This window comes from Borostomias antarcticus (genome assembly GCF_949987555.1).
Source record: "Borostomias antarcticus genome assembly, chromosome: 2".
Taxonomy (NCBI): domain Eukaryota; kingdom Metazoa; phylum Chordata; class Actinopteri; order Stomiiformes; family Stomiidae; genus Borostomias; species Borostomias antarcticus.
The window spans coordinates 3,245,976-3,265,975 of NC_140235.1; the positions used below are offsets into that span (position 1 = coordinate 3,245,976).

The window sequence follows — 20,000 nt, forward strand, 5'->3', positions numbered from 1 at the left end:
GTTGACCAATCAGAACGCTCTAAATGAATGGCTCAAGAGCCTCTTAACGAAAGAAGCTTCTGGGAAACCTGGCCCAGTATCGCACTTCCAAAGCACAGTATTCTACAGTACTACGGTAATCAGTTCTCCCGATTTGACCAGTTTTCCAGCAAATTCAGACCCACATTGAGAATCACGCCCGTGAGCGCCCCCATCAGGCTGTGAGAGAGCTGCACAGGCCCGCGACGCTGGCGCCGTGACCCACCCAGAGAGAGCAGCCTCTTCGTGAGCTCCAGGGCTTTCTCTAGCTCCCCCTGCTGGTAGAGCGAGTAGCTGAGGTAGTCCAGCAGGGTGACCGCGTCTATAGACGACTCCTCTCCCTGGTCCAGCTGTCTCAGGGCCTGAGTCATCCACAGCTCTGTGTGGTAGTAGTCCGAGTCGGTGTACGCGATCTTCCCCAGCTCGTAGCAGTCCTCCACCGTCATGTGGCTCTTGATAGTCACTCCTGGGGATGGAGGGAGGGAGATTAGGAGGATTATCTGTGGCCCAGTGAAGAAAGGGTAACATATGTGACCGCCGCTGAAGGTCTGGTCCTGATGTAGGCGTCTTCAAATTTGTGCTAGAGGGCAAAATACTTTTTTTTTTTTTATTATTTGTTTTACTGTTTTCATTTTTTTCATATTATGAAAATTTAATTTGCAAAGAACCCACTCAATAAAACAAACAGTTTTAGGATCACTAAATAGTCATATTGTGTCGTCAAAGGTCCATGTCCTGTGAGAAGTGTGAACAGCTCTGAATCTTTGAAGCCCTTTTTCTCTGCTTAGTGATTTCAGGCGTACCGACATTCACAGAAGCATATCTTCTTCAAATATTTGCAGATGTCAATGCTCATCTGAAAGCGTACAATTTACACTTTCATAATCTGAAACCCCAAAAACAAACAAACAAAAAAACAAACTGAAAAATGACCTTGCCCTACATCAGGACCAAACCTCCAGTGGTGGTCACACATGTAGACAGAATTAATGTTCATTGAACACAACCAACCAAGTGTTGTCCCCTTACCACCCCACCCCACCCCACCCCAACCCCCCCCCCCCCCCCCCACCACCACCACCCAGGGCTGGACTGGGACAAAAAATCGGCCCTGGCATTTTTGGCCCAGACCGGCCCACAGGGCTGGACTGGGTGAATATTTCCTGCCGGGAAATGTAGCCCCAGCCAGGCCACTAGCCGAGCCGACGCGGTGAGATGGAACACCTTCAGTTTCGTTTTGTTGACGGGACGGGGGGGGGGGGGGGCTGCGCGATTTGTTGACGGGGGGGGGGGGGGGGGGGCTGCGCGATTTGTTGACGGGGGGGGGGGGGGGGGGGCTGCGGTGCTGCGCGATTTGTTGATGGGGGGAGGGGGGTGCTGCGCGATTTGTTGACGGGGGGGGTGCTGCGCGATTTCTTGACACCTGAAACTAACAGAGGGAGGGGTGGGGCCTACATATGATTGGGCCAGCCCAGTGTCACTATAGAGGATGGACCAATGGGCCGCTGTCCCTGCTCTATGGGCCGTTCGTTAGCTCTTTTTTTTTTTTTTTTAGATCGGCCCACAAGTAGGTCCGGCCCACCGGGCATTTGCCCGGTACGCCACATGGCCAGTCCGGCCCTGCCACCACCCCTCGCTGACCAGGCAGGTCTCCAGTAGAGATGGTGTTGGCGTCCAGTCTGTAGGTGTCCTGCAGTCGGAGCAGAGCTTTCGCGGCCCCCGTCTGGTCCTCATCTGTAGGGAACTGCTGCCTTTGGAGGGTCAGGTTAGAGATGAAGCCTGAGAAAGAGAGAGAGAGAAGGAGAGAGAGAGAGAGAGAGAGAGAGAGAGAGAGGTTTGAGGGGGGAGAAAGGGAAAGAGAGAGAGAGAGAGAGAGAGAGGGAGAGGTTTGAGGGGGAGAAAGGGAAAGAGAGAGAAAGAGAGAGAGAGAGGTTTGGGCGGGAGAAAGGGAAAGAGAGAGAGAAGAAGAGAGAGAGTGGGGTTTTAGGGAGAGAAAGGGAAAGAGAGAGAGAGGGAGAGAGAGAAAGAGAGGTTTGAGTGGGGAGAAAGGGAAAGAAAGAGAAAGAGAGAGAGAATGAGAGAGAGAGAAACCGATAAACATTCGCTGTAAACACTGTCAAACCCCACCGCCAACCTTTGAATATCACCAACCAGGGACACGTGCGGTGTGGTCGTTCTATCGCCACCGTGGCGTTCCTCACCGTCAGCCGTGTCCTTGAGCACCAGGCTCTCCAGGGTACCCCACTCCGTGTTCAGCCTCTTCATCAGCTTGAAGGCGTTCACCGGGTGCCCCAGGAAGCCCTCGGGGTCCAGGGTGGCGGCGACGGTCAGAGTGTCCAGCTTCTCTGCCCATCTGGTGGGAGAGAGAGGAGAGATGTTGACCTATTCAATGGATGGGGGGGAAGGGTAGAGACAGAGAGAGGAGAGCGAGAGAGAGAGAGAGAGAGAGGTTTTAGGGGAAGAAAGGGAGAGAGAGAAAGGGAGAGAGAGAAAGAGGTTTGAGGGGGAAGAAAGGGAAAGAGGGAGAAAGGGAGAGAGAGGTTTGAGGGGGATAAAGGGAAAGAGAGAGAGAAAGAGAGAGAGGGAAAGAGAGAGAGAGAGAGGAGAGAGAGAGAGAGAAAGAGAGAAAGAGGGAGTGAGAGATATGGAGAGTGTGTAGCCAGAGGGAAGACTCACTGTTTGACTTTCTCCAGTTTGTTCTCCTCTGCTGTGATGTAGTCCTTCAGTGAGGCGACCAGGTCCTTCTCTGTGTACAGCAAATCTGTCATATGACCTAAAGACAGACAGACAGACAGACAGACACGTGTGAATACCTGCACTGCAAGAAACAAAAGTCCAAATGTCTATGAGAGAGTGTCTCTAATGTCTCGATTTAAGACCTGGGTTTTTAGGAAACTTGTTGGAGCTTTTGTGAGGGTTAAACCGGGTGGCGGCAGCATGGACGAGTTGTATGAGGAGAAGGAATCTCACCTATAGATGTGAAGAAGTCTTTGTGGGCTGAGAGGGTCTGGAGGAGGCAGCTCACCACCAGGACAACCCACGAACACCACAGCTCCATCCTGAAAACACTGACACGCAGAACAAAAGAGTTGAAGAGGGAAGTACGCACATCCAAAGCCTTCAGCCAGGTGTGAAGAATATGCTAGATTCTATCTATGAGTCTATCTATGAGTTGGCAGTGTTATTCCAGGGTGCTTGTATTTTTCTAGCAGCTAGAAAAATACAAGCACCCTGGAATAACGCTGCCAACTCACGATCTTGCGGTATTTCCACCACCAAGGTCTTTATTGTGCATTTTAACAAAGACATACTGTAGAGGGTGTTGCAACAAAGACAGAAGCATGATTCCAATATGCAGGAATTTTCTCCACCCTTTTTACAAAGAGCAATGAGATCGCGCAGAACCTGACGCGTCTATCCTTTGTGCTCGAGGGAAAATACACAGAATTTCTTTCCGCCACTGAATTTTGCCAACTGGCGTCAACAGCTTTTGAATAGAAGTGAGAGTCTAATCTAATTCTAGAGGTGAGATTCCAGTGGACCGTTCTCGAGGGCCTCGCTGTCTTGTGGAGACACTATACCACAGCGTCGACCTCAAGTCCTGAACCCTCAACTCCCAAAAAACACAGGTACGGCTCACAGGGTACAGCCTCTGACGAAAAAGTCGGTCGGTGAGCTGGAGGGGACGGCAATGAAACCAGACTGACTAAATCTAGAAAGAGAATGCGGGGGGGTAAATGTACAGGGACGTCTCTGGAATGGTGGAGGTCAGAGGTCAGAGAAGGACAGAGGTGGAGGTAGTGTTAAGAGTCTAAGGCGATGTAATCTGAATGAGATCCTCAAAGGCCTCGAGTCCTACCCTCACACCCACCACACTATAAATACAGCCCCTTGTTGGTGTTGCGGCCACTGAATGCCTGGTTTGGAGAGCGCGTACGCACAGCTTGTGTGTGTGTGTGTGGGGGGGGGGGGGGGGTAGTGTTACTGGGTGTCTTGTTTGAGCAAACATGACTGCTCCCGGTTCCTCTCAGGGCAGGGAAGGGGAAGAGCAGGGAGTGGGATAGAGGGAGGGTGGAACCAGAGAGGCCCTTCATTCACCACATAGAAATCACCTACAGGAAGTGCGCTCCCTCAAACACGCCGCCCTATTAGGCCTGGGGCTTCAAAACAAAAAACCAGTGGCTGTGCCGAGGCCTCTTCAGCAGATGCAAATCAAATCAAACTTTATTTACATAGCGGATTTCACACACAGAGGCAACACAATGCGCTTCACAGAGAGCAATGGTGGGGGGTTGGGCATAGGTCCCACCCCTACATATTCCAGAGAGAAGCAAAAAAACTGTTTCACCCAGGGGCCAGATAAGTGAGCTGTAAAAATTCTTCCCTGACCCCTCTCGACGAGACGATCGAGCAAGCTTCGGGAAAATATTTGTCCGTTGGCTAAGAACATATACAGAGCAGTAAACATGGGCTAAATACTTCATAGGAGAAACACGACTAGAGTGCACAAAGATGCACACAGATGAATACTACTAATCAAAACAAACCCCGACGATGGCAGCGGTCCCTCCTGGACAGCTGGACAGTGTTCAGCTCGGACGGATCTGGGTTCAGAACGAGAGCAGCTATCGAGGTTCAACCAGAAACCTATCGCTGTAGCTGAGAACTTCTAGCTGTTTTATGAAAGAATGTCTGTGAGGTAAGGGAAATCGAGGACACCAAGAAAAACAAGCCTTGAGTGTGATACTGGTATCAGTAATACCTCTTCGGGGTATAAAAACAGAAGGACTAGTGCCAGGTGGTTAATATGAAGCATGAATAATCGTAATCCACTGTCAAAGTAAAGGGCACACTGTAGAGTACACAGCCCCTGGCATCACTCAAACAAATGAGCATCTTTTTTGTACTTGTGAAATGTCTGAGAACTGAGAACAGGCTCGGGCAAGTAGAGAAAAAGTGTAGAAATAAAAAGAAATACAAACATGATAGCATCCTATTCAGGTCAGAGGGGGAGTGGAGAGAGGGCGAGCTGTCGGAACAGATATGTAGTGTTTCCATGGTGAGAATACAGTAGGCTACAGTCCCACACGTCTTCTCTGCTAGGCTGGCACCGCAACACAGCGCCACTGTTAGCCAGACCAGGAAGTCTCAATCCACCATCAAACTATCAAAACCACCGCCTGGGAAATTACAGGAATGACACTATGACAGACGCTGGTTCTTACGATAATGTTATGCAAGTTCTGGAACCGAGACCTTGGAATAAAGTGTCACTTTTGAGTAGTCTAGCAAACAACAACTAACGAGAACCGATATCTGTGGAGAGAGACAGAGATATTTGGTAACATCTTAAAGCAACCAGTCCCAGCACAAACCAGTTTATATGCAAAACTGACTGAGAATGTGCCAATGTTGTATGTTGCCTCCGCATTCTAGAACTTTGGGGCATTAATCCGTTTGGACTTGCAGCTGTCTTCTCCACCCCTGCATGATAGATAGATATTAGCTCTTATCAAGAGTGCAACACAACAAAATAAACATTATATGAGGATTTTTTCTGGCTCTGAATGGGTCTTTGGGGGGTGATGCGCACACTTTAAAAAAAATATACCAGCATAGATCTATATTCTTTGCTGATCTCGATTACTAGTGGTCCAAACCATGGACAATGCACTGAAACAAGCTATCAAACACATTTGGAGAGGATTTGAATTGCTATTTTTATTCTAAATCTTTAGCATTTTGGCACTGGTGACTTTCCTTTGTCTCTGGCTAAAATCTCTTTGGGGGGCGGCAAAAAACCCTCTATGCAGGAAAAACCCTGCATGATTGTATATACCCCCAAAAAGGTAGCCTAGGATGCCAAGATTGTACCAAACATGCACAACAGCGTCAGTCAAATAAGGAGTATGTCTCTCTAGATAAAGAGTAAAGTGTCCTGTCCAATAAGTCTGAGCATCAAAAAGTCTGAGCATCAAAGGGTTAATACTGGGGGCTGAACGCTTCTGTGGAGTTAAGCCCTTATGACCACCCTCTCATTACCCCGTGTTACCTGGGAAACGTCAACACGTCCATCAGGTTCAATCAGTCACACATGATTCTAAGCTAGACCATGTGTGTCCCTCCCTGACCCCATCCTCGCAGTCTGTCATTAGCGATAGAGCATTCAGGACAGACAGTAGACCAGGATCTCAGAATCCTCTCGGAGTGGCCTGTACTTTGGGGGGTGGGGGGGGGGCAGAGGAAGCCTCTTGTTCTTAAGTTAGCTTTAACAATGCACTGTAGGCTACCCGTCCTCACCAGGTCAACGTGGTTATGACCTCTAAGTGGTCGGAGGGACAACGACTACTTCCTGTATTGCTAGACTACTTCCTGTATTGCTTGTGGTTCATGTACTCAGCCACACCTCCTATGCTCTGAACTACTGGGAGGTGTTATGCAGTGAACCTTCTAAGACACCGATTATGACAGATAAAGGATCTGCCTGGAAGCACACAGAGAAGACGGCAGATAACACACCGACCGCACGAATAGAGTTCCATTCCTGAGGTTGGAGCACCCCTATCTCCTCAGGTTCTGTTAAATCCGCAACACCCAAAACCACAGATAGTGGTATGAAGTGTTGAATTTAAAAAAGGGAAAATAATATTTGCTCACACCAATTGGTATGCCTACATTTCAAAACATATACTTAGCAACCCATAGTCATATATTGCCTGAGATGTGATGATAGTTGTCTTTATCAGCGATGGTTGACCTGACAAGACCCAATATGTCATGAAAGTAGGCCTACAGAAACAGAGAGGCAGACAAATAGAGAAAAAGTAGGCCTCTAGGCTACAAACATATTACTGTACCAATCAGACACCTTCAATAGAGCATGCAGTGTCAAATCAGAGATCCACAGATGTCTATCATCCCAAAAAGGTGCTCATTAAATCAGGCGTCAGGTGATGATGATGATGATTCTTGTAGGCTGTAAAACAATACAGCTCCAGTGTTACTGCAGCAACTCTGAAACTAAATTATTATAAAAGAGAAAAAAGTGTGTCGTCAAACTCAGTCAACCTCTTAAAAGTCGACGTTAACAGCGTCAACGACGTCCATATGATGAGGACGGGCTGAGTGAAAGTTCCAGAACTAGAGAAGAGGGCTGCCACGTCTTCGCCCCTCCCCCGAAAGAAAGGAGAACTCCACATTTGAGTGAATTCCTGCTACCGGCTTCGGGAAACGTGAAAACGTGATACCAACTGCTACCAGCTGAAAGGCTCCTGAACTAATGAGATTCTGACAGCTTGTTGATTAACTGCGACAGTCTGCTACGCAAAAATCTCAAGCATATCAGATAATCATCATTATCATCATCATAAATTAAGTAAGGTTTCATACGTGCGCAAATATTAAACAAATCACTGCAACCTAATTTGTAGAACACCGTTACAATAACCGAATCACTAGATCATAATTGAATGTCCTTTTATATATATATTACATTATTAGACAGGCACACGACGAATTATTCCTGCGGGACCTTTCCAATACAATTCCAGTAGGCTACTGTCTAAAAAGTATGCTGTCTTCACAGTACAAATACGAAAAAACGTGCAGTTAGTCTATAGGAAGACCATGGGTAGCCTAACCTACCCACGTTGCAACGGAATTTTACGCAGCGTAAGGACTTTAATAAAGTAGCGGCGGAATAGTTTTCATGTCTGCTACTGTATAATAACGCTAGTAAATGTGAAAATAAATAACTCAAAACTAAACTATATTGAAATAAGTAAAGAGACAAGCGATATGGGAAGACTGAGCACTAACCCGGCACATTTACAGATAATAATACTGGGATCATACCAAATTGATCCTGGAAGAGGCACGTTGATAGAGTGATAATCAGCAGAGAAAAGTATCCTTGGTGACTCCCGTCCGCAGCCTAATAGTTATCTGCGTCTTTCTCTCTTGCTTGGCGCTTGATGCCGTTTACCACTGCGTAAACAGTGAGCCTGCCTATATTGTCGGCGTGCCGGTGTTCGGTTCGCCATCTGGCGGCTAGTTTCCTCCAAAAAATGCGAGGACTACGTGCAGAAGCTCACATACGCACTCGTTTCGAGGTTTTTGGGGGAGGCATTTTAGGGCGGCGTTCCCAAACTTTTGTTGAAGGTGTTACTTCAGTGTGACCGCTGGAAAAGCCCACTGGCCGTGCTCATGCCTTGGGGATCATTTCTCATTTTTTCGACTTATATCCTTTGCTCTTTTGCAAGTCGCAAATGTCTTTTGTCCTCTCAGTCGAAACAGTTGTCCTGTAGCCTACATTAGTTCTTCAAATAACATCGGTTGCTTTCATGCGCACTTTTTGGGGGATCAACTTCAAACCGACTGATTAATGATTTGACAGCAGCTGTGTGACACGCAGGCAGGAGGGAGTAACTATGGTTACCCTACTATATGAACACAAGTGGTCAGCGGGACACAAATGATAGACAGGTGTAAACGGCTTCATCTCGCTGTTCCCTTGTGATCTGATCGCCCAAAACGTAGGCTGTTTTAAAACCCAAGTCTAAACAAGGTGTTGAAGTGGTCACATCAAACATTTTGTTGCTAAATCTTTCCCATGTAAGCTAAAGACCTAGTCTTCTAATTGAAGAGTAGCCTATGCCGGCTACAATGATTCAACTCCCAGTGTTTCTACAGGGGAAGAATTCCTGCCCGCTGGAGAGGGGAGGAGCTTCAGTGTGTGTGTGTGTGTGTGTGTGTGTGTGTGTGTGTGTGTGTGTGTGTGTGTGTGTGTGTGTGTGTGTGTGTGTGAGTGAGTGAGTGAGTGAGTGAGTGAGTGAGTGAGTGAGTGAGTGTGTGTGTGTGTGTGTGTGTGTGTGTGTGTGTGTGTGTGTGTGTGCACGTGTCAGCGCTTCTTCTCTGCACTTCGTCAGTCTAGGGTGAGGATGTAGTTGAAGTCGTAGCCTACAGGCCGGGCTGGCCCCGGACTGACAAGTTAACCCCGCTCCACCCTGGCCTTCTCGCCGGCGTCTCCTCCACTCAGGTTTAGGCTCACTCCCTGCTGCCCGGGCAATAAGAACATTCACATACAGGATCACATACGCACACACACACACACGCTTGCTTGGCTTATTCTCTTACCATTGTTATGCCGATGACATCCAGCTGGTCTTGCCCCCCCTCCCTCTAAGACGCAAGTGGAGGCACGTATTGCTGCGTGCTTGACTGACATCTCGGAGTGAATGGCGGCACACCACCTCAAGCTTAACCTGGAGACTGGGCTGCTGCTCCTCCCAGGGAAAGGATGCCCGCACCGCGAACTGTCCATCAAATTAAATCAAATTGTATTTGTATTGCGCATTTTATACACAAAGGCAACACGATGTGCTTTACTGAGAGGAAGAGAGGGGAGAATGTGATCATACTCCTAATTTTCCATGGGAAGCAACAAAAAACCAGGCCAGGTCCAGCCTGGCTTATGTGGATGGCTGGCTTGTTTCTGTTCAGCACTGGTAGGACAGAAGCTAGTCATGGCACTGAAATAGCTGTGAATTGAAACTACATGGAATAATGTCTGATAAATTAAGATAGGTCTTGTCGCCTGGACACATCAGTTCCAATGCCTCCAATGCTAATCCAGCACAATAAGAGCGGGATAGCCAATAAGCTCATGAGCTCACAACAACTAGCAGCAGCTTCCATAACATTAATGGTAGCGGTCAGTGGCTAAAGCAGTTAAACTGATGATTCCTGTAACGTTAGCTATTTTGCTGCAATTGGTTCAACTTCTGTTTCTGGACAAAGGTAAGGGTAACACAGGGCTAGTGGACCTACAACGGATCCCCGGTGGACGAGTTGGCAGACCTCCAGCGGAATATAACACAAGGCTAGCGGACTTACAGCGGACTTACAGCGGACTTACAGCGGGTACCTGATGGACGAGCTGGCAGACCTCCAGCGGAATATAACATAAGGCTAGCGGACTTACAGCGGACTTACAGCGGGTACCTGATGGACGAGCAGGCGGACCTCCGGCCGAATGCTGGCGGGTTCCTGGCCATTTGCACATCGAATGGCAAGCGGACCTCTGGCGGATTATTAGCGTCAGGGACAGCAGTCCGCTAATAATCCAAAATGCTCCCGCTATTGCTCCACCACCATTCCACCAGTAGTTTATTGTCTATATCATTGGCCCTAGGCTTATGGATTTCTATTGCTAAATTAACTTACTCTGAACATTTTTTGGGTAACCCTTCCTTTCATAGTCCCCCAATTACTAAACATTTACCTGGTAAATACATACAAAGTATAGCCTAATATATAATGGGTGCAATTACTGAGACACCTATACTGTAGGTATAATTTCAAATGTTCTATTACTGCACATAAATTCAATAACTGACATAGCACCACCAGGTAACCACATTTTACATAGCTTCTATAACATCCAGTCACAAAAGAAAATCTTCCACACCAGGGCTTGATCCCCAGACCTTATGCATGGCAGTCAGGCACTTTATCCACTGCACCACCAAGGATCTAGAAAATATACAGTGTCATAGTGTATTTATTTTGGTGTGCTGGGACCACTGCCTCCTGTGGTGGCAACATTGAACTGCAGGTCAACAACATGACAGAGGGAGGAAAGGTGAGAGGGAGTGACAACTGGACAAATACTATCTATGGTGCGATGGCTTCCAGCCACGCACAAAAAAGAAGTTCACTCGGAGGGCCAAAGAAGATGAACTGTAAAAATGATTTCCTGACCTGTCTCAAGGAGACAATCGAGCAAGCTATCAGAAATAGCGTAGATAAATCATTTCAGACGTGTTATCCCCACTGATGTTGCTGCCCATCTTTCGCTGCAGGCTGAAAACTCACCTCTTCAGGAAATAGGCCTACCCCGACCTAGGCTACTTATTTCGCTGTTCCTGAACTTTTACTTAAGCACAAGAATAAGCTCTAAGATGCTTATTCAGAAAGAGATGCATTTATGAATTCTGGTGTGTAATAGTCCGCTTCCTACGTTGAATGCACTTATTGCAAGTCGTTTTGGATAAAAAACGTCCACTAAATTAATGTAATGTAACACACATACACACGCACACACAATCAAGAGAATTGATGCACTTTACTGGGCCTTTTGTAGGTCTATCTCTCTATATCGCGTCTGACTGTGGAGAGGAGTGTTGTTTTGGTTTGGTTGCCAGCAGTACCACTCATCTCCCTGCAGGGGGAGCTGTTTACTGACTGACAGTTGCTCCTGCTGCGCGCTGAACGGATCCTATATAATCTGAGTAGCCTACCATGACGGCTCTAATACACGGAGACAAACAGGCCCGTTGTTCTCCAAAGACATGAACATTGTTTGCATGCAGGACAACCCCATTTGTTCATTCAACATAGTCTATAACGCCAGATTCATACAAGTGTACACTGCAGATCATGGGGAGCCAGTGCAGTCAGGCGAAGTTATCAAAACAAAAACTTGTGAGTGTTTTTACATTAATAATCTACCAACTGTGAGAATTTCAAACAGTATTTCGCCTTCTTTCAAATTTTCGAAATTGCTCCATTCCTCCAGTCAAAGTCAATGGAATTTAAGAAAAATATTTTCATAATTCGGATTGTGATTGAAAATCAACTATGATCACCAGAATCAATAAAGTTTGTCTACAAGTATTTGCCGTTTAAGGCATTCTACTAACTTTTCGGTGTCGACCAAGATATAATTTTTCAAAAGACGTGTCTATGAGAAATCCCATTCATTCTCTCGGCATTAGGAACGCTACCACTAGGGGGCGCTGAGATGACTTTCCCTCCCTATACATCCATGCACACGCCCCTGCAACTCCTCACCTTTAGAAGTCCCACCCTCAACCTCTTCAACTCACCCGCACTTATTCACTTATTTAGTCACTTATTTACACTAAAACCCATGATATGTAGGATTTTAAGCATTTAGATATTTCTATATTGCTATGATAAATCGAGAGGGACAATGACCTGTGTGAAAGCATAGGCTATAGTTCCATAATGTCACTTTAATACATGTATTATGCATAATCAAAGCTGATGTATAGCATGTTTACCTGTTGATGTTGAAACCATGAGAGCATGACGTGACGTCATCTACCTATTTCTAGCTAGGTCACGTGGTAGGCTACAATGTCCTCCGTAAACATCAGCTTATGTCAGCTAATCAATCATCAACCATCGTTAATGACCACATCATATAAAGAGCAGGGCCATAAGCTAGTGTGACCTGGCCAGCTGCTAGGCTATAGCTCCCTGGCTACTGCACATAAGGTTGCTTGTTTGCTTAATCAACCCAGGACATGGAGCCTAGCTGTCTCTCTAGACAACATATATTTGTGTTTGGCATCACACAGATGGCTGCGTATGGCCCATCACTCACATCTGGGCTGCTTTGAAAGGCAAATGTGAGGTGCTTGTGTGTGTGTGTGTGTGTGTGTGTGTGTGTGTGTGTGTGTGTGTGTGTGCGTGCGTGCCTTCTGGCGTGCGTGAGAGGGGGAGGGGGTTGAGGGGGGGGTACAAGCAGAATATACTCAAGAGTCAGTCTCAAGCAGATCTGCAGAGCTGCAGCATGAATAACACATAGGGATTCGGACCAATAAATATATACCACTTCTGAATCAGTGAGTTAAACATGCGCAAACTACGTTCCAAGTTTGAAACCAAATGAATAATGATTTAGCACAGAGAAAGAAGAAACTTTTTTTTTTAAAGATTTAAAAGAGGTCAAACTGTTTCATATCGCAAACAGTTTGAATTTGATGCCATAAAAAGTTTATAATTTAGGTTAATTTGCCCGCCTAGTATAGAGAAATATTAGTAGCCTATATCATTCTCTAATCTCGTAGCACACCAGTACAAAGTCCGTAGGGATGTCAATGGCTAACTGGGCGCTCAGTCAGTTACAGAAGGACAATCTCCTCCTGTCCATGTACACAAAACAGAGGAAGAGAATATTACCCTCTGACAAGAGGACTTCTGTTTTTCTCTCTCTGCTCTCTCTGTAGCCTATTCAGTGTTTCATGTTGTCAATCTGCTTGGAGAATACGGCATCAAAAGAGCTTTGTGGAATATGAATATCTAAAAGCAAGTAAATGTTTGGACAGACGAGACTAAACGGTAAGTTTTTTTTGCCTCATTCAATTAATCAGTAGTGTTCATCGCGTTTGAGGGATTGAGAGGCTGGTTTGAATGAGACTAAAATAGTAGCAGTTGTCTGAATGATTGTTCAGTAGCCTATTTACTATGTATTAAGATAAAATAATCATCTACTTTAATCAACTGCTGCTAAAAACGATTTATATTAGGCCTATATCCAACAACACCCGATAGAAATACAATCCCTTAAAAAAACACAGCCCTCTGAGAGGTAACCTAAATCAGAAGATGTTTATCTGCTATTGCATTTTTTTCTCACTATCGAGTGACAACCGAATAGGTATACACAAGTAGCCGAGTAGCCTGACACTTATACGACATGTACAAACACCATATTGTTTTCTATGTAAATCTGTGAGTGGACTGTGACCTAGAGTTTGGTGTTATATTTGTCCAGGGTGCGCGGGGCTGATGGTTGTTTGTCCGCAGGACCTTCCCCTGTAGTGAGGGTGTCTGTTCGACCCTCCACCCCCACCACCAGGCATCAAGATGGGGGTCTCGGACCCCTGGGACTTCACAGAATGGTATGAGTCACTCTCACTGTAATAATAACAATGAATAATTAATTTGATTTCTAAAGCACTTTTCACTTTCATTGTGAGTGCTCGTATAAGTAAGACATTCCAAAGTTCTGTAGTAACAGAGGTCAGAGTTGGGGTTACTGTCCTGTCATTCAAATTGAGTAAGAGATTCTACACAGGAGATAATGAAATGACGTAACCTATATATTAGGGTCTGAGTACTCATTTGCTCCAACACATACTCTTATTCAGACAACGTTTTGATTCACAATCAGATATTTTTCAGGTCAAGGAAATTCCATTCTAGAATGGATGTAGGCTATAGCCTATACATCCATTATATATTATATATATATATATATATATATATATATACATTATATATACAGTATATAGAGTATACTCTCTACCCCAGGCTATCTGTCTGTGCCAAGTGTCCCAAACCATCCCCTTCCCTATCTGCCCCCCCCCCCAGTCCAGGGTGGAGGAGGTGGAGGTGGTGCCGCTCGGCTTTGAGGAGGCTCTCCTCCAGTCACGTCCTGAAGCGCCTGGTGCCCGTCCTCTGCTTCGGCGCCGCCCTAGTGGTGGTGGTGCTCTACGCCCTGGCGGACAGACTGCGATGCTTCGTGGCAGGCATCTTCGTACCGCAGTATCACTACCCGTACGCAGCGCCCATCTGTTTTGCCCAGGTCTGCTGCTTTGCCTGCCTATCGTACGCTTATCAGGGCGGCGTTTTACGGGGGGGGTTAGGGGCCGTCAGTCAGTGAGAGTGTGACTCGTATATCACCAGGTATACGTTTAACTAAGGGACAAGTAATGAGTAACTAGTTCATTCCTGTCAAGTCTGCAATGTCGGTTAATGGTTGAACACTAGTCCCTCTTTAGTCATAATCAGCCGTTCAAATATTATGTTGCAACTACAACACTGTTAGTAAACTGCATGGGGTTGGTTCATGCACACGCTGTGCTGAGTATGACTTACCGTTTGTCTCACCCTCAGATTTGCAAAATGTAAATTTTATGTCAAGGATATATTTAAATTAAATAAATATGTTTCATCGTAACATGTAAATTTCATCGACAGTAAGGCTTTCCGAATTTGAATTTTGACGTGTTATCTTTCTTAGGTGCTGGTGACTCTGCTAGTCATGCAGGTGTTCCATGCCGTGGGTCTGGCTCCGCTGAAGCCCTACTCCCTGACCCTGGGCGAGCGACTGCTAGTGCCCTCCATTTGCGACAGTGCCCAGGCCGTGCTGGGTGTGTGGGCCCAGGCTAGCAGCGGTCACTCCGGCCTGTACCCCCTCACCATGTGCCTGCTGCCCCTGCTGTGTGTCGGCTGGTGCCACGGCCTGGGGCTGGCGGCGCCGCCTTTGGTCCACCTCGTGGGCCTGCTTGCCGTGCTAACCGCCACCTCCATCAGCATCACAGGTACGTAGCGGGTTCATCTAGGTTCAGATAAGACTCATCTATCCTGATAGATGTGTTTTGAACACTGTAGTAGTGTTCAAGGTTTGGCTCTGGGTTCTGAGATTAAATTCGCCGTTTCACTAATCTGTGGTTGAAACCCTAACTCCTCCCCCTCTCCCTGCAGCCTCTCAGGGTCTTTTGGGGGTGGAGCCTCTGGAGTGCGTCTACGCCCCCTTGGCCCTCCTCCTCCACAGCCTATCATTGGCCTGGATGGCCAAGGCTGCCGAGGTCGAGCGCAGGCGCTCCCAGGCCACGACCTTTGACCTGTACTTCACTCTGCTGGTGAACCAGAGCCTGGTGCTGGGCTTCCTGTGTCTACTGCAGCCCGAGGGCCCCCGGGCATTGGGCGGGGCCAGCTGGCACAGCCTCCTCTTCATTGGCTACTTGCTGGCCATCCTGCTCCTGGGCATGGTGCAGCACTTCCTGGTGGACGTGACGGCGCTGCGGTTCTCTCCGCTAGCGGCGGCGCTGCTACACACGGCGCGAGGTCTAGCTCAACCCTTCTACAGCCTCTAGTGGTTCATACTGGACTAAGCAGCGTTGTGGCCTACACTCCAGCGGTCAAAGACTTCAACTCCCATGATGCAGTGCTTTGGACTCGACTTGTGACCGGTGCATTGTGAACCCTCCCTGATGTGGCTTTGTTTGTAACAGACCCATATCTGGAGACGGGGAGAAATGCAACCGTCGGAGCGGACTACGATTCTGAACCTCGGTAGAATTGTAGAACGCTGGACGGAACCGAGAGGACGCGTCCAATCGGCTGCTCCGGTGTGTTCTGATAACTTAAATAACTAGGGATGCACGATATATCGGTAATCATATCGGTATCGGACGATGTTAGTCGTTTTTTAATATATCGGTATCGGTCCGATGTGCAAAACAGGGCCCATGTGAACAGCTGATTATTTCTGTCTAGCTGCTGTTGTGTGTGTTGTTTTTGAGAGGAAACAATGTGGTAAATCTATGATTTATCGGCTTTTCCAAATGTTTTGGAACTAGAGACTAGTGTTTCCATGTGTTTTTTCAGTATGTATAACATTTGATCATCATATAAACTTGTTTCTAGATCACATCGACATCGGTGAATATCGGTTATTGGCCATAATAGCAATGTTAATATCTGCCATCAGCCAAAATGTTCATATCGGTGCACCCCTATAAATAACGTGACACACTGCGACGTAAGAAGTTATGTAAAGCTCTCCGATGCCTATAAATAGATGAATACCTCAAAGGAATTTTAAAGGCAGTTATAAAAGTTAACTATGTGCCATGTCTCACATGCTTCACTAACAATGGAGAGGCCTGTTAATGATCACCTACTGTATGTGATGTGCAATAAAGCTCTGACAGAGTACGGCTGGATGTGAAACATTTCCTCACAACCACACAAAAGTATTTTAAATATTTTATTAATAATACATCAAAAAATAGTTTTTACTTAAACAACCACAATTTCGGCTTTATTCTTGAAGTGCTATACAGAACATGGCAAAATCTATTGATCATGATTATTAGGGGTTAAGGTTTTGTCCAAACTAGAGTTCATTCACTCTCTGTTCCAAGCCATCCTGAACAGTCAGTACTGGGTGCTTCCTGGGTCCAGTCTGGTTTGTATTGGGTCACTGATTTGGTTCCAATACTAAACCAATACTAGCTGATTTAGTATTGGAACCGGTGCCATGTTGGGGTGTGTGACGTGTTCTTGGTCTTGTGGGTGGTCAGGCAGTGCTGGGTTTTGGTGCCATGTCCTCGGCGGTCATCAGGAGCGGTCAGCGGGGGTCTGCGTCGTCTCCGGTCATCAGGAGCGGTCAGTATTGGGGGGCAGGCGGAGGCCCATGCTCTGGAGCAGGTTGGAAGCCGGTCCGGCCAGGCCCGCCTCGGAGCTGAGGGACTCCAGGAGGTTGGTGACCAGGTTCAGGTCCACATCCAGGGGCTGGATCTCCTGGTCCTCCTCCTGGTCCTCCTCCTCCTCTCCTTGGAGACCCCTAGATCCCGGGGGTCCGGTGGAGCTGTTGGCCAAGCCCACCTTTCCTGCATCCCGCTGGGACAGAAGAGAACCCAGTTGGACTTTTTATACCACAGGGAGATAAAACTGAGGAAAAGGAAGAAGAAAGAGGAGGAGGAAGAAGAAAGAAGAAGAAGAAGGAAGAAGAAGAAAGAAGAAGAAAGAAGAAGAAAGAAGAAAGAAGAAGAAAGAAGAAGAAGAAGAAAGAAGAAGAAAGAAGAAGAAAGCAGAAGAAGAAAGAAGAAGAAAGAAGAAGAAGAAGAAGAAGAAGAAGAAACAGCAGCAGCTCGGCCACATCGTCGGACTCTCCCTTACCTTCTGGGTGAAGCTTTGTCCCATGTTGGTGCCGAGGAGCTCCTGGTCCATCTCATCCATGTATCTCCTCAAACCGTCTAGAGCCTCTGTCCCCGCCTCCTCACCTGCCAGCCCCTCCCCCTCATCCTCCTCCTCTTCATCATCATCATCATCATCATCTAAATCGTCTGAATCCAACTCCTCGTTCTTCGCCCCTGAGGTGTTAAAAAGTAAAGAGGAACTGTGATACTGTATCCCAACAACAAATATCATCAGCATCATTGCGTATGCGTCTCTTACCCAGTAGTCTGTCCAGTGCACTGGCCATGGACTCTGCATCTAAGCTGAATGGCTCATTCGAATGGGACCTGGAACAGAGCAGATTTGAGACAGCAGCACGCCTATGTTGTTATCACCAGCCGACAGGGTCGCCGGAAAAACACGCAGAGTAGCTTTTCTTCTGTGCCGGTTACCGCGGAGCGCGTTCAACCCCGAAACCTCCTCCCCTTCTAAGCAAACCGAGGGTCACAATCAAATGTGGAGCTTAAAGGCCGTTTCAGACGGGGAGCGATATTCCGCCTGCGTTCTCGCTCGGATCAGCGGGAGACGCATGCGTCCTGCGCGCCGCGGGGAAAGCTGACTACAATTCAGCTCTTGTCGCGGGCGGGCGTGTGCACGAAACGAGCACGCGCGGCAATTTCACGGGGTCGCGCCCGCTTGCCGCTCCGCCCCAGATTGTCCGCGGCTCCCAAATTGTCCGCTCGCCTCTCATTGAAAATGAATTACAGTGCGTGGATATCGCTCCTCATCTGAAACGGCCTTTAAGCGGCTCACGTTTGCCTCATTTAAACACTTCCAAGAGGTGAGATTCAGGATCTCGCTTGTAGCAAACGTCCCGTCTGTCTCACCAGGGTAGCTCCGCCCCCTCGTGTGAGGACATGGCGTTGATAAAGTTCTTCATCCCCTGGGTCACAGCAACCAGACTGTAGCTGGCGTCCTCTTCTTCCTCTCTCTGGTTCACCCTCTCCTCCTCCTCGCTCCGGGCCCCCTGCGTGCGATTGGTGGAGGAGGGTTTGGAGCTGCTGAGCCCCGCCCCCATGCCCCTCCCCCCTCTCTCCTCTAACAGGCTCTCCAGGTCCCGGGCCGAGATGTCCAGCCAGCTGTCGCCTGGACACGGATGGATGGACAGAGAGAACAACGAAAAGACAGAGAAGTCAGGTACAGACAAACGGAGACATTCCTTAACTGAATTTGAGCAGCCCCTCTGAGCTCATAAAGGGCTTGCGATTGGTCAGTTATTGGAGTGCCCTCTACAGGAAGCTATGACTGCCTACTGCCCCACATTTATTATTTTTGGCAAACAACAGAACGCCATAAGGCATCTTCAAAATGTCACCAAATGTTTGTTTACATTGTCCAGAAGTGACACTATAGCTTTCATTGCGTACAGTAGTGAGATACTGTAGGAGAGAGTAAAATACTGTAGGGTTGTATGACGGTTGTGTGATCACTCACTGTCCTCTGGAGGGAGATGTGCCTCCATTCTCCTCAGCTCCTCCGGGTCTGAGGGAGGAGAACTCTGCAGGAGCCGTAGCACCTCCTCACCCGGAGCCCTGCCACTGGAGCTATACACGCGCACGCACACACACACACACACACGCACACACGCACGCACGCACACACAAATGCGCAAACACACACACACAAATACGCAAACACACACACAAATGCACACGAGCAGACGCACACACACACGCGCGCGCGCACACACACACACTCACACACACACACACACACACACACACACACACGCACACACACACGAAAAGATTAGACAGAAACAACAAGACACATGTCCCGTTGTTCTTGTCCGTGGAACAGGCTTACCTCTGTGCTTGGTTCACTGACTGTCTGAAGAAGCTCTGTGCTGATGTCATCAGTTCTTTGTAGCGTGCGGAGCCCTCTAGTTCCCCCTGCAGACAGACGGCATCAGCCAGCATGAACACAAGAGCACTGGAGCGGATCTCTGTTTGTCCTATGAGGTAAACAGTAGGGCTGGGTATCGATTCGAATTTCAAGAATCGATTCCGATTCACAAGGTTCAGAATCGATTATCACGATCCGATTCGATTCGGTTAGTGTTACTAAAACCAGTTTTTTTTTAGCTGTAACTTTAATTACATGACTGCCAAGTTATGCAACACATCAATACTAGGGCTGGGTATCGATACTGATTTCCAAAAATGAATGAATGAATCATTGAATGAATTAATGAACTATTCATTCCTTCATTCATTAAATAAAAGATCGATTTGGGGATTCATGAATCGATTCAGAATCATTTGATTCAGAATCGATTCAGAATCAATTCTTTAAACCCAGCCCTAGTAAACAGCACACTATTCTGATGAGCCACTCACCGTGAAGTAGTCATTGTTCTTCAGGCTGTCCAGGAAGCCTTTCCAGACGGGGTCACAGCTGATGGGGGCGTCGGGTTCTGA

The 20,000-nt window shown here is 47.4% G+C and overlaps 3 protein-coding genes across 4 annotated transcripts in view; 1 reads left to right on the top strand and 2 right to left on the bottom strand.

The window, feature by feature from the left end:
- Nucleotides 1-2,786, bottom strand: part of p4ha1b (prolyl 4-hydroxylase, alpha polypeptide I b) — a gene marked incomplete at its 5' end in the record, with an annotated part of 11,070 nt that extends 8,284 nt beyond the window's left edge. The window contains 4 exons of the mRNA XM_084460524.1: nucleotides 245-484; nucleotides 1,660-1,797; nucleotides 2,220-2,371; nucleotides 2,695-2,786. Coding sequence (XP_084316650.1) covers nucleotides 245-484; nucleotides 1,660-1,797; nucleotides 2,220-2,371; nucleotides 2,695-2,786 — 622 coding nt within the window. The remainder of the gene's footprint in view (nucleotides 1-244; nucleotides 485-1,659; nucleotides 1,798-2,219; nucleotides 2,372-2,694) is intronic.
- Nucleotides 2,787-12,988: 10,202 nt separating this feature from the next.
- On the top strand, nucleotides 12,989-16,530 carry LOC311320556 (uncharacterized protein). Of its 2 annotated transcripts, none has more exons than XM_084452330.1 (5): nucleotides 12,989-13,167; nucleotides 13,604-13,730; nucleotides 14,203-14,416; nucleotides 14,855-15,155; nucleotides 15,319-16,530. In XM_084452330.1, exons 2-5 carry the CDS (start codon nucleotides 13,696-13,698, stop codon nucleotides 15,708-15,710), a joined length of 942 nt encoding a protein of 313 aa, XP_084308456.1. In that variant the 5' UTR covers nucleotides 12,989-13,167; nucleotides 13,604-13,695; the 3' UTR covers nucleotides 15,711-16,530. The 2 variants fall into 2 exon arrangements, with proteins under 2 accessions (XP_084308456.1, XP_084308457.1); XM_084452331.1 differs by having other exon boundaries at nucleotides 13,636-13,730.
- A 150-nt stretch (nucleotides 16,531-16,680) lies between these two features.
- Nucleotides 16,681-20,000, bottom strand: part of ecd (ecdysoneless homolog) — a 6,826-nt gene continuing 3,506 nt past the window's right edge. The window contains exons 8-14 of the mRNA XM_084456879.1: nucleotides 19,920-20,000; nucleotides 19,387-19,472; nucleotides 19,015-19,124; nucleotides 18,408-18,666; nucleotides 17,800-17,867; nucleotides 17,521-17,714; nucleotides 16,681-17,241 (exon numbers count right to left, since the gene is read on the bottom strand). The exon at nucleotides 19,920-20,000 is cut by the window's right edge and continues 45 nt beyond it. Coding sequence (XP_084313005.1) covers nucleotides 16,999-17,241; nucleotides 17,521-17,714; nucleotides 17,800-17,867; nucleotides 18,408-18,666; nucleotides 19,015-19,124; nucleotides 19,387-19,472; nucleotides 19,920-20,000 — 1,041 coding nt within the window. The 3' untranslated portion in view covers nucleotides 16,681-16,998. The remainder of the gene's footprint in view (nucleotides 17,242-17,520; nucleotides 17,715-17,799; nucleotides 17,868-18,407; nucleotides 18,667-19,014; nucleotides 19,125-19,386; nucleotides 19,473-19,919) is intronic.

What these genes read in the sequence shown, in the direction of transcription:
- LOC311320556 (XM_084452330.1), top strand. Translation starts at nt 13,696, where the DNA reads ATGGGGGTCTCGGACCCCTGGGACTTCACAGAATG. An exon ending in CGCCCATCTGTTTTGCCCAG is followed by an intron (nt 14,417 to 14,854) that starts GTCTGCTGCTTT and finishes TATCTTTCTTAG; the next exon opens with GTGCTGGTGACTCTGCTAGT. An exon ending in CACCTCCATCAGCATCACAG is followed by an intron (nt 15,156 to 15,318) that starts GTACGTAGCGGG and finishes CTCTCCCTGCAG; the next exon opens with CCTCTCAGGGTCTTTTGGGG.